Source organism: Mustela erminea, chromosome 18 (genome assembly GCF_009829155.1).
Source record: "Mustela erminea isolate mMusErm1 chromosome 18, mMusErm1.Pri, whole genome shotgun sequence".
Classification (NCBI taxonomy): Eukaryota; Metazoa; Chordata; class Mammalia; order Carnivora; family Mustelidae; genus Mustela; species Mustela erminea.
Window position 1 is genome coordinate 59,831,436 of NC_045631.1, and position 12,293 is coordinate 59,843,728.

Here is a 12,293-nt window from a genome sequence, read left to right on the forward strand (position 1 = left end):
AATGTGGGGCTGGAACCCACAATTCCAAGATCAAGAGTCACACACTCCTCCCACTGAGCTAGTCCGGTGCCTCTGAGCTAATAACCCTTTTAAACGAATTGTAAAAGTCATGATAAAACATGCTCTTGGGACGCCCGGCCGGCTCAGCTGGTGAAGCGTCCTACTCTTGGTTTCAGCTCAGGTCGTGATCTCAGGATCCCGGGGTCCAGTCCCGCGTGGGCCCCCACTCAGCAGGAGTCTGCTTGAGATTCGCCCTGGGCCTCCGCCCCTCCCCCCACTTGCACACGCACAGGCGTGCGCTCTTTCTCTCGATATGATAAATAAGGAAATAAAAGTCTTTTTTAAAAACCCCCGCTCTTTAAAAACAAGTTAAAGAGAGTATGAAATAGGCCAGTGCTGCCTCCCAGACGGCCCCTGCAGGAGGCTGTGACGCAGTGTTTCCCTGCTCTGTCAGCTGAAGCTACACCTTCTTTTCTCTAATGTGCTCGGCCCCTGCTCCATGTCTCGGTTTGGTTAGGCTGGAGAGGAGGGTGTGGGCTTTCCTTCTCTGCCTTGGGTCATCAGGTAAAACCTCACCAGCCCACGCGTCTCCTGTTGTTCTTTTAACAGTGTGTCCCAATGGTCACCCGTGCGCTGTGGGAGAGGTAAGTCTCAGTATTTAGGGTGGTATTTGCCCGGCTCAAACGTTTATTCCTCTAGGTCTGAGCAGAGGGACATGGGGAAGGGGTTAGTGAGGGTCATGACCTTCTAGAGAACATAAACTCTTTCCAGGGTTGTTCACGGTGCTCCGTCCACACACCTAAATGGTGCGGAAGCCTGCGGACCTCCGCGGTACTGTGGGGCTGAGCACTGTGGGCTGTGGTAGGCGTGCCTGCTCTCAACTCCCAGAGGCCGGTAGCTCCACAGGTCATAAGGGGCACAACAAGGGGGACAACCCAAAATGTGTCCAGACATGGCCCAAGTCCCTCTAGGAGACAAAATGGCTGCTGGCCATCCTTTCCATCCACATGGGGTCAGGGACACATGCAAGGGGTTGACTGGGCCATAGGTGGGGTTACAGTGTGCTCTAGACGCCGCAGGACAGGAAAAGAGACCCTGGATGATCAGCCCCGTGGAGAGATCTGTGTGTGCCTTCTCTCTGCATCCCACAGCAGCCGGCAGGGCCCTTGGCACTGTCTCCTCGGCTAGCCCAGCAGCAGGCTGTGGAATTGAACAACGTAAATGAGAGACCTAGCGGAGGAAGCACGACTACATACACTGCCCATTTCTCAGATTCACCCACTTCCTCCTCCACGACGTGGGGAGAGCGAAGCACTTTCTTCCCAAGATGCACTCCACTCCGACGGTCTCAGGCCTCGGGCTTGAGGCTGGTTTGGCCTGTTACGGGCTGTGATTCACAGGATACAGCAGCCCACAACCAGATTTGGAAAAATGAGGTTTTGGAAGGAGCAAATCATATGGTTACCTTTTTATCTTTTTTAAATTAAAAAGGTCCAAACTGAGTTCAGGAATTACGTTTGGAGGCTGTGGTAGTCTCCAGGCGCTTGGTGATGGAAGCTGCGGTGTGGCGGTCGGGGGCGGGAGGAGCAGCGAGCCTGAGAAGGGAAGGCTCCTTACGTGTTTGTCTGCAAAGTGGGAGGAAAACTCAGGTGGTCTCTCCTGCTTAAAAAGTCCGCGTTTACTCCTGTGCGCCGTATTTGCGTGGAACATCTGCCCGTGTCGTGGGGCTCCTGCAGCCGCCGCACGTACTCGCAGTAGAGTGAGCAGTCCGTGTGCCACACGCGGATGGGCCCGCAGGGTGGCGTCTGTGCACGAAGCACGCCTTCTCCGAAACTGAGCAGGACACCTTTGTCTTTGTACCAGTGTGGCAGGCCCACGGAACGGAGCCACTGCGTTGACTGCGGGGCCCTAATTGGAGGGATTAATCACAAACCCGAGCCTGGATTTGAAGTTGCCAAGTATGTAAGAGCGTCTTTCTTTTCTAAGTGACCAAAGCACGGGTGTTCCGGTGGACTCAATCCCAGTGGACGCAGTGCTCCTAAGTGCAGTGTTCGTTACTGCCGTGCACTCGGGCCTGTGTCCCGTCAGATCTCAGCGCCGAGGTCCCTGTAGTCCTGTCCCAGTGAGGGATCTGATCTGCCACTGGCCGATTGGGCTCTTAAATGTAAAGCAGACCACACGTTCAAATGTCTTATCCGGATGTCCTCCGTGTGGGCTTGGGCCACGCCCCTGTAGAAACGTGCTCCATTCACAAGTGACCTGATTCAGAGGGACTGGAGTCCACGAAGGCACAAATTGGGCTTTTGTCTATCTGAGCTCACACTGTCTCACTTGTAAAGTCTCTTAGCTTCCTGCACTGTTTGTGGGATGCTAAGGAGAGTGGGCCTTCTTACCAGACACTCCAGAATCCACACGCATAACTGTTGTCCGTTTCCCAGCGTTCCCTCGAGATGAGCGTGGCTCCCCGTGCTCCTCCAGATGGCAGGTGGGGCCTACCTCTGGCCATTATACATTGTGGCTCTTCTAGGACTGTTACAGTTTAAAATACTCGAGCCTGTTATCTTCACAAACCTTCAGAAAGTTCTAGAACCTCCAGTATTTTTGCAACAGAATGTATCTATCATACTGCGCCTCCCACCTGGGTGTGATATGAAATTCTTTGCCAGGCCTTCACTCGTAGTTTTCAGTTTGGGAAAATGAGATCGATACACACATGTCCTGATGTTGATGTCACCCGTCCCGAACTCTGGCCATCCTTAGCCTCCTGCTCCCCTCCCCATGATGATTTCATTGGGAAAAGCAGGTGCAGACCTTGGCCTGACACATGGCCCAGGGATCGCACAAATAGTCGGTTCAGCCGTTTCACACTGAGAATGTTGTGGGCTGTGTTCAGCCAGAAGGGGGAGGTTGGATGGAAGACGCTCCGGCGAGATGTCTGGGATTCTGAGGACAAGTCCTGGAACACTGTTTGCTTCAAAATGGCGAGCCTCGTCTCCAGCTCCCAGGAGTCTGGGGTGTGCCCCTAGGGCTGAGGAAAGATGACAGTCTTCCGTCTCCCCCCTTCTTCTCTCGTCCAGTAACAGCACAGACAGAACACAGACGGGCCACGTGCTGGGAGCCCCGGTGTCCAGAGGCGAGGCCGTGGTGTCGGACCGAGAGCTGTCCCCAGGGGTCTTCCTGCTCGTCCGGCTGCTCACTCACCTGGCCCTGCTCCTGGGAGCCGCTCAGAGCCCTCAGGTACGGTCCGGCCTGTTCCTGCCTGGCTGTGTGTTTGCTCGTTCATTTTGAAAGACCCACTGCAGATTTTTTCAGTGAGTCCTTCTGTCTACAGAGTGCTGGCCACCTCCCGTGGATTAGGACACCTGCTCTGTCACTGTTCCCTAAGCCACAGAGCAGTAGAACATTCACGCATCCTCCTTTCCCCACTGTGGCATATGATGGTGTGAGGGAACTACCCATCACGTTCCAGGAAGTCCGTTTTATTTATTGATTTGGACAGAGGGCACAGAGGGGAGGGGCAGAGGGAGAGGGGGAACCCCAGGCAGACTCCACACCGAGCAGAGAGCCGACCTGGGGCTCCATCTCACCGCCCTGAGATCATGACCTGAGCCAAAACCAAGAGACAGACACTCAACCGAGTGAGCTGTCTAGACACCCCTGAAGTCCATCTTAAATGAACACCTACGACTGCGCGCACCCAGGCGCGGAGAGGCTCCCGTAACCGCCGCCCGTCACCTGCCTCTTCAGTGTCTCTCTGGGCGAAACACACTGTCTCCTCTGAGTGGATTAACTGTGATAGCCAATGTTAAGGCTTCGAGATTCTTTTATTTGGGGCTTTGTACACAGTGCAGCTTTAATGAGTCAGGGGTGAGGCTGTTCCCACGTAAGCTTATGAACATGCACCTTTTTTTTTTTTTTTCATTTCTTTTCAGTGTTCCAGAATTCATTGTTTATGCACCGCACCCAGTGCTCCATGCGATCCGTGCCCTCCTTAATCCCCACCATCAGGCTGGCCCAGCCTCCCACCCCCAGCCCTCAAAACCCTCAGGTTGTTATTCAGAGTCCGGTCTCTCATGGTTCGACTCCCCCTCCGGTTTCCCTCGACTCCCTTCTCTCAGCTCCCCGTGTCCTCTGTGTTATTTCTTACGCATCTTGATGAAGGAAGACACTGTTGAGAGATGGGTTTCGAGGAGCTAAGAACAGGACTGCGAGACTGTTTGCATTGACGATGTCGCAGGCCGTCGCTCCCAGACTGCGGTCACTCCTGCTGCTCTGCCTCCTCCCGCCTTCTCTGAGCCACGCTCCCGCCACCACAAGAGCTGCCTCGGGGCTGGTGTCCCTGCCTGGGGCCTGCACAGGTGCGCCAGCCCCCCCATGCGAGCTCGTGTGTCTCGCCCTCCCAGGCTCTCCTGAACATCATCAAGCCCCCGGTGCAGGACCCCAGAAGCTTCCTGCAGCAGCACATCCGCAACGACCTGCAGCAGCTGGCGCGGACGCTGGGGAAGACCGCTGACGAGACCGTCACCGTGGTGCATCTCGTGCTCTGCAGCCTTCTCCCAGGCCAGCACCACCGCTTTGAACGGAGTGAGCATAAGGACCGGCGGGGGTGGGAGCGGAGGGCGCCGATGCGGAGTCAGATAAAGGGAAGCCGGGAGAGGCCGGTGGAAGAGAGCACAGGAGGACGGCTCGGCTTGCCTTTCCCTACCAGGTCAAGACCCGTGACACCTGTGCGGTCATGTACACAGCGGTGTTACCTGTGCGTGCTTGGGGGAGGCTTTGCACTTGCACAAGCCGGCCTGGTGTGCAGCGCCCCTGCTGCACGAGGGACATGTATGGTCCCGGACGGGCGATGTGTGCGTCCTCACCGTCGAGAGACCAGCGTCTGGTGATCTGTTGGGACTTGTCCTCCTTGGACCCCTGGCTTGTCTGCGGGTCCTTCTGCTTTTCCTAAGGACATGGCTGTCCAGGGCTACCTGGCCGTGTTGACATGTCTACAGTTCGTTGTGTGGAAAAGTAGGCTACAGACCATTGTGGTCACTGAGCTAATGTTCCCATTTTTAAAACTGAAATCCGTAGAAAGGAAAGGTCCGTAACATAACTAAGTCAAATAGTTCTCTGGCACTGAGATTTGACTTTATTTTATTTTTATTTGTATCTTCGCAAAGACCATGGGGTTGGCGGGAGCAGCAAGGACCATTTTTAAGTGTTCAGGTTAATTTAGGAAGATGAGCCCTGCCCATCCCTGAAAAGGAGTGCGACTTGGTCACCTTTAGGTCTTGTTCATGGAGCTGTGTGCTTTCTGTTCCGTGGGTAACCCATCAGTGTTTCCTGGCAGGTCCTTTTGATTTCGATGCAAGGCTGTCAACCAGAGAGCAGAGAATGAGCTGGGAGAAAGCCATGCAGACCCTCATTCTCCCTGAGCTGGAGGTACGTGGCCAGCGGCCCACCTGGGAGCCTAAGGGCCGGTATCCTGGGTGTCCCCCAGGCACTCCGGCCAGCTTGCCTCACAGAGGTGCTGTCAGGGGCTCTGGCTGAGCCCCAGCCCAAGGGTTGACTGCCCAGCCACTCCACTGTCCTGCTGTCTCCTCACCCTTGCCCCTAAGGCCAGACGGGCAGGTTGGGACATTATTGTGAGTGCAGGGGCTTTCGCTCCCCTGCCTTTTACAGCAGGACATGAGAGCAGCAGGTAGACAGACAGACCCTCCTGCAGACACCCAGCAGAAATGCGTACTTTGTCCCTCCTCTGTCAGATGACAACAGCACTGAGAGTAAATCAGCCCAATGGGGAATAAAAGTCAGTGAAAGACTGGGTGTAGAACACAGGCCTGGGAGTCTCCTCTGTGCGGAGACGAAGCCTGCAAACAGTGACCTGTGAGCGGTCTCGAGAGACAAGGAATGTGAGTGCCTGGTCGCGTGCTGGACCCAGTAGGGCAGACTCCCTAAGTGGCCCGCTGCTGAAGCCACCGGGTGTCCCCCTCTGCGCGAGTGGTCTCACCTCCAGGCCCTGTGCCGTCCTCTCCCCCAGCATCTGGAGAAAGCCCTGCTGACGGTGACGGCCCTCATCAGCAAAGATGAGCGGATCAGCTCCAACCCTGTGGCCAGAATCGTGTACGGTGACCCGGCGGCCTTCCTGCCACAGCTGCCCCCAAAGAGCGCGGTCCAGTGCTCTAAGATGTGGACCTGCAGGAGGAGGGTCACGGTGCAGTACCTCCAGCACGTGGTGGAACAGAAGAATGGTCGGGAGGCCGTGCCCATCCTCTGGAGGTTCCTGCAGAAGGTGAGGCTGCCCCACCGTGAGCGCACGTCCGTGTCCCCCGTGTGCGCGACGGCCGCCTTTGGTCGGGCATTGGGCATCTGACTGGCGACGTCAGGGCTTTGCTTTCCTGATGGAACGCCGGGAGCATAAGAGTCGGCGTCAGGGGGTGGGGTCTTTGTACACATGAGACCGTGACGCGGTGTGAACCATAAAGTCACAAAGGAAGAGAAAACCACATGCAGGTCAGGGTTAGCAGGAGTCTGAGCACGGGAGGGCCAGGACCGCAGCTCCCCAGTCACTCAGCAAGGAGGAGCAGGGCTCAGACCTTCCGGGTGGTGTCTGTTCACCTTCACCCTTGACCCCCAGTGCTGGGAGTTGAGTGAAAAGGCTTTCGCCAGCCCAGAATCTCCCCTGTTCCCAACCCGGCCTTGGGAGAGGGGAGTGTGGTAAGTCAGTCCCATCGATTAAACCATAAACACACCCGTGCGAGCCTTGTTCCGCGTGAAGGCACCTCTTGCACAGTTGTCTGTCGAGCCCGTCCCCCTGGACGAGTGTCTGCAGTCCGGCAAGAAGCGTAGGGACTCAGAAATGTCTGACGGTTGGTGAAAGGGCGGCAGTTCCTGTGGGAAGGCTTTCCTGGGTCTCCCGGGAGGCACCCCGTCCCATTCGACTGGAAATTTGGGTCCCGTCCTCAGAGGACTCACAGGAGGGATCCCCGGCCTGGTTGCCTGTGTGCCCAGCCTTTCCGCTCCTCACAAGGGCCCACAAGACAGATTTGGTTCATGAGTGTTTGGCAAATACACATGATGCGTCAGCTCCAGGAGGCCAGGGACTGTCCCTGGTGTGCAGGACGTTTGGCATCCAGACGGCAGGCTCTGGTGAATGACGAACAGCCACTTCCCGTGTCTGAGGAGCCTGATTGTGGCATCACGTGACACGGCAGACGGACCCAGTGCAGACGCAAGCCCCGAGCCAGCCCCAGAGTCCATTTCCCCAGGAACGTGTTCAGGAGAACTGACGCGTGGCCGGGCTTCCCTCTCCAGGAGGCAGAGCTGAGACTTGTGAGATACTTGCCGGAGATTTTGGCGCTGCAGAGGGATCTCGTGAAGCGGTTCCAGAACGTTTCTGAAACTGAATACCAATCTATCAGATCTTTCGTTGGCAGCCACCACGAAGGTACGGGTTGGCACCACCCATGTTTGGTGGCTCCAAGGGGTCGCTGCCGCGGAGCTGGGAGAGGCGCAGTCAGGCTCTGTGCCTCTGGTGGGGCGGTGGTGGGGCGGTGTTGGCGTGGGGCTCTGAAGAAGCGCTTTGTCTGACAGACGGGGTGAAGCAGCTGCTGCACAGGAGGGTCGGCGTCTTTCTGTCGACGTGGAACAAGCTGCGGAGGTCGCTTCAGACCAATGGTAGGTGCCGCACTCCCCGCGCCTGCCCGACTCAGCCCGGCACTCGCAGGGCGCCGCGCGGGCTTCCTCTGACCCTCTGAGTGGAGGTGTCCGGGACGTGTGAAATGACGTACCGGGGAGGCTGAGTCCCCACTCCTCCTGGCGTGTCGATGTGGACTCGGGGAAGAGTTAGGAATGCCAGAGCCAGTCAGTGCCGGGGAGAGGCGGGAGGTGGAACGTCCGCGTGTCCCCGGCTCCGGCCTTGACACGGTGGGAGCAGCGGCAGCGACCGAGGAGGCCTGTCTGCTGAGAACCCCTGTCCTCCCAGGTGAGATCAAGCTGCCGGAGGACTACTGCGCTGCCGACTTAGACACGGACACCAGTTTCGAGGTCCTGCTGCCTCGTCGCCGCGGCCGGGGCCTCTGTTCCACTGCGCTGGTCAGCTACTTGATCAGCCTGCACAACGAGATGGTCTACGCCGTGGAGAAGTTCTCCGGCGGGAGCAGCAGGTGGGTGCGCAGCTGCAGGGGGCACCGCTCTGCCTGCGCGAAGCGGTTTCGGAGCCGGCTCACCCGGGGCCACCGGGTCCACCAGGGCGGACGTGAGCGCCGAGGTGGCAGCTTCCATGCCTCGTCAGGCCCTCGGGTCCACAGGCCCCAGCAGCGCGCTCGTCTGCTTGGACCGCACACGTCCGCTAGGACCCGGCTCCGTGTCGCCCAGAGCCCCGGGCCAAGTGTGCGTGAGGGGACGCTGAGTGCCGTGCTCCGCTGTCCCGCAGCTACTCCATCGACACCTCCGAGGTCACAGACCTGCACGTTATCAGTTACGAGTTCGAGCAGGACCTGATGCCGCTGATTCTGTCCAACTGCCAGTACCGGATGGAGAAAGGCCAGGAGACCCTGCAGGAGTTCGATCTGGAGAAGATCCAGCGCCAGGTCACCAGCCGCTTCCTGCAGGGCAAACCCAGGCTCACTCTCAAGGTATGGCTGACCCCGGGTGTTTATTGAGCCGACACCCTTCTGTGAAATTAGGCCCGAGTGTGGCTTTCATCTGGCAGTTTCAGAGTGAGCTGGGAGCAGGGATGACCGTCCAGCACCCACCCTCGCAGAGGCTGGGACTCGACTCCTGGCCATATCTCGCGCCCATCAACCTCTTGAGCTGCCTCTAAGCTTCTACCTCCAGGTCCCTGCAGGTCCCAGTGGACCCGCTGTCACATTTTTCCGCTGTAGTAATGGCACTGCCTCCTGCCCCGACGGTCCTTGGCGGCTGCCCTGTTCCGTTTTCTCTCTACACACAGTCTGTCACCCGGCACCTTGGGGGACCCATGTAGCTGCCACAGCCCCAAATTCCACGCCCAGCATGTGTCCCAGGTGTGACTGCTGCAGCAGCCGCCACCGCTCCCCGCCTCCCGTGTCTTCAGGCCACGTTTTGAAGCCAGATTCGACTCCCGTCACTCCCTGGTGACAGCCCGACCACAACGGGCATCAGGTGCACGTGGGGTAAAGTCCATGCTTGTCCCAGCCTGACTCGAGCTGCTTCTCGCAGATGGCGTGGACTCCTGTGACCTCGCGCACCAGGCCGCCCTCCCTTCCTAAACACACTGTGTCCCTTCACATCTGTTCCTTCACCTGGGCTGCTCCTGTTCCTTCCAGGTCTGGTCAGAGACCTTGTACTCGGCGCGGGGGGGTGCTCCCTCACTGCCTGCTGTCACGCTCTGAACTGTCGCCGCCCAGGGCCGCCTGACCTGGCTCTGCCATTCCTGTTGTCTAGCAGAGGGACTGCCTTGTATGAGGCTGTGCCTGTCGTGTTCAGGGAGGGCCCCATGTTCCTGTGTCCCCAGCGGCTCACAAGCTTACAGCATCCTACGTGAGGCGTCCACATGGCCATCGAGGCAGGGCCGGGTCCCTCGTTGTGTTATTGGTTCCATAGACTGTGGATCAGACGCAGACATCACGGTGTGCTCTGCCCGGCGGTGCGCAGACGGTGTGGGCCTGCGGCGGGGTTCCCACTCAGGAAACTTCCACGGGTGTCCACTTCCAGAGTCTGTGTTCTTTCTCAATTCAGGGAATACCCACTCTGGTGTACAGACGGGACTGGAACTACGAGCGTCTGTTCACGGATATCAGGAAGAAGATGCCACAGGTGATTGTGACACCCTGATCGTGTGCTTGGTGCTGTCGCCTGGTCACGCGCTCCCTTCCTGCGGCGGCTCCGCAGCCTCGCTCCGGGAACCATGGGGGGTCTCCCCGAGTTCCCTGGGCCCGCTGCTCTTTCCAGAGGGCAAGCAGGACACAAATGAGAAGCATTCTTGTTGAAACCCTGCTTTCGTTTCTTGGTAACGATGTCATGACCAGAGAACTGATTTGTTCCGCTCTCTGGGTTTCTGTGGTGGGGTGTGTACCTGGCGTGTGTGTGTCCGTGTGAGTGTCCTCACGGAGCTGCTGTGAGGACTCGGTGACTTCACGTCTGTTTCTGTGAAGGGTCTGGAATACCGCTGCTACGAACGAGTCACTAAGTGTTCATTATTATTAAGGGGTCATTATCGTTAAGGGGTCATTCCCCCTGTGGCCTGGCAGTGAACAAGGTTTTAAGTGCTCTTGTCAGGTAGCCGTGCCCAGGAAGCCCCAGCCATGGAGCCCTGTCCTGCCTTTGATTTTTTAGGAAGCCCTCCCGCACTCAGCCGTCAGCGCCATCTGCGGGCAGCTGCTGTCCTACAGCGAGGTCTGTGAAGCTCTGTCCGTCATCGAAGTCGCTCTGGGGTTTCTGAGCACGGCCGGCGGCAATCCGAACCTGTCCTTGAATGATTACGTCCGAGACATGCTGCGCATGGGCGACCAAACAGCCCTGGCTCTGCAGGTGGGTCTCGGCTGGGCTCCCTCGAAGCTGAAGCCACACTGCTCTCCCCACTTCCTGCCAGGATTAGCGCCTCTCAGGGCCTCCCCAGAAGGTGCTCTGGCTAGAGCCAGAGATGCGTCCGCAGCGGGAGACTCTGAACCCGGCTGGCCACAGACGCGCCAGCGGCACGCCAGCCAGGGCTGCTTCCGCAGTGTGAGCGCAGGCGCTGAGCCTGCACCGGCGGCGCGGAGGACGAGGACACCGGGGCCGGGGCGGGGGTGGTGGTGGACGGAACGACAGGACACTCCGAAAGTCAGACGCACGGCTGGTCCACATGTGCGGGAGGCGTCTGCGTCTGTGGAGAGGGGGATCCGTTGCGCGGGAGCAGAAGCGCCACCGCAGCCGCCCGCTGGTTCCCACTCAGCCCCGCACCCTGCTCAGGAGCCCGTTGCGCTTTCAGGCCTTCCAGAGGTGCCAGCTGAAGCACGCCATCGCCCTCTGGCAGCTCCTGTCGGCCCACAGGTCAGAACAGCTGCTCCGGCTGCGGAAGGTGAGTACAGCCCCGCTGGATGGGGGCCGCCCCGCCGCCTCCCAGCCTCCCGCTGCCTCTGTTCTGGTTTATTCCAGGAGCCCTTCCGGGATATCAGTGCCGAGTACAAAGAGGATCTTGACCTAGAAGGTGCTAAGTGCCTCAGCATTTTCCTGAATCAGACGGACCTCGACTCCTTCCTCCTGGAGCTTCATGAAATGATGATCTTGAAACTGAAGACCCCCCAGGCCGAGGAATTCAGTCCCAAGTGGAGGTACGGAGGGGTTCATGCGCACGCGGGTGTCCTGCCGTCTCTCCCGCGATCGTCCCCGTCTTCCACAGACACGGAAGATCCCGCCTCCCCTCAGAAGCCCGCGCCCTGCTGTTTTACTCCCCCCAGGCCCCCCGCAGGCTGGCCTTCTGGGTTTGCTCTCTGTTGGGTTTCTTAAAATAATTACGGAAGTCCTCTATTTTCATCATAGCAAGTGTACTTATGTCAGAGATGTGCATTTTATTTTTAAGTTTTCCTTCTTTTGTTGACGTGTAATTAACACAGGGTCACGTTAGTTCTCGGTGCGCCGTGTGGCGCTTCCGCAGCTCTGAACCGCGCTCCGCGTGCGTCGCAGCTTGTGTGCGCTTAACCCCGTCGCCTGTCCCACCTGCCCCCTGCCCGGCCTGCCCCTGGCGACCACTGTTGGTTCCCGAGAGCTAAGGGTCTAGTTCTCTTTGTTGTTTGCTTCATTCCCTTTTTTTATCGGTTTGTTTCTTCAAGTCCACAGAGGAGTGGTAACACGCGCTGTTGGTCTTTCTCTGACTGACCGCTCAGCGGAGCGCTCGCCGGCTCTGTCCACGTCACTGCACGTGGCGAATTTCCTTCCTTTTGATGACTGATATTCCACTGTGCACATATATATACTGTAGCTTCTTTGCTAAATTATTTAAGTTCAACTAATTTACACCGAGTGAACTGTTAGTTGCAGGGACAGAAGTCAGTGACGCGTCGGCTGCTCACAACGCCCGGCGCTCGTCGCATCCCGTGTCCCGCTCAGTGCCCATCACCCAGTGCCCCCGGCCCCCAGCTCTGCCCCTCCAGCCACCCTCGGTCTGTTTCCCGTGGCTGAGGGTCTCTTAGGGTTTGTCTCCTCTCTGATTCCATCTTTTTTTATTTTTCCGTCCCTTTCCCTTGGCTCGTTTGTTTTGTTTCTTAAATTCCACATGTCACTAGATCTTATAACTGTTTTTCTCTGACTTTGCTCACAAGGATACCCTTGAGTTCCTCCTGCGTCGT

General features: G+C 58.0%; 1 protein-coding gene across 10 annotated transcripts in view; it reads left to right on the forward strand.

Annotated features, from left to right (window-relative positions):
* RNF213 (ring finger protein 213) overlaps nucleotides 1-12,293 on the forward strand; it is a 108,271-nt gene that overhangs the window by 89,198 nt on the left and 6,780 nt on the right. For 5 of the 10 annotated variants that reach the window (XM_032321986.1, XM_032321984.1, XM_032321995.1 and 2 more), the window contains 14 exons: nucleotides 610-644; nucleotides 1,864-1,958; nucleotides 3,078-3,237; nucleotides 4,404-4,584; nucleotides 5,336-5,427; nucleotides 6,026-6,277; nucleotides 7,300-7,432; nucleotides 7,579-7,662; nucleotides 7,970-8,150; nucleotides 8,420-8,621; nucleotides 9,706-9,783; nucleotides 10,303-10,497; nucleotides 10,937-11,026; nucleotides 11,104-11,279. In XM_032321986.1, the coding sequence (XP_032177877.1) occupies nucleotides 610-644; nucleotides 1,864-1,958; nucleotides 3,078-3,237; nucleotides 4,404-4,584; nucleotides 5,336-5,427; nucleotides 6,026-6,277; nucleotides 7,300-7,432; nucleotides 7,579-7,662; nucleotides 7,970-8,150; nucleotides 8,420-8,621; nucleotides 9,706-9,783; nucleotides 10,303-10,497; nucleotides 10,937-11,026; nucleotides 11,104-11,279 (1,954 nt within the window). Of the gene's footprint in view, nucleotides 1-609; nucleotides 645-1,863; nucleotides 1,959-3,077; nucleotides 3,238-4,403; nucleotides 4,585-5,335; nucleotides 5,428-6,025; nucleotides 6,278-7,299; nucleotides 7,433-7,578; nucleotides 7,663-7,969; nucleotides 8,151-8,419; nucleotides 8,622-9,705; nucleotides 9,804-10,302; nucleotides 10,498-10,936; nucleotides 11,027-11,103; nucleotides 11,280-12,293 lie in introns of those variants that run through there. The other 5 variants (XM_032321988.1, XM_032321989.1, XM_032321990.1 and 2 more) reach the window with 5 other exon arrangements.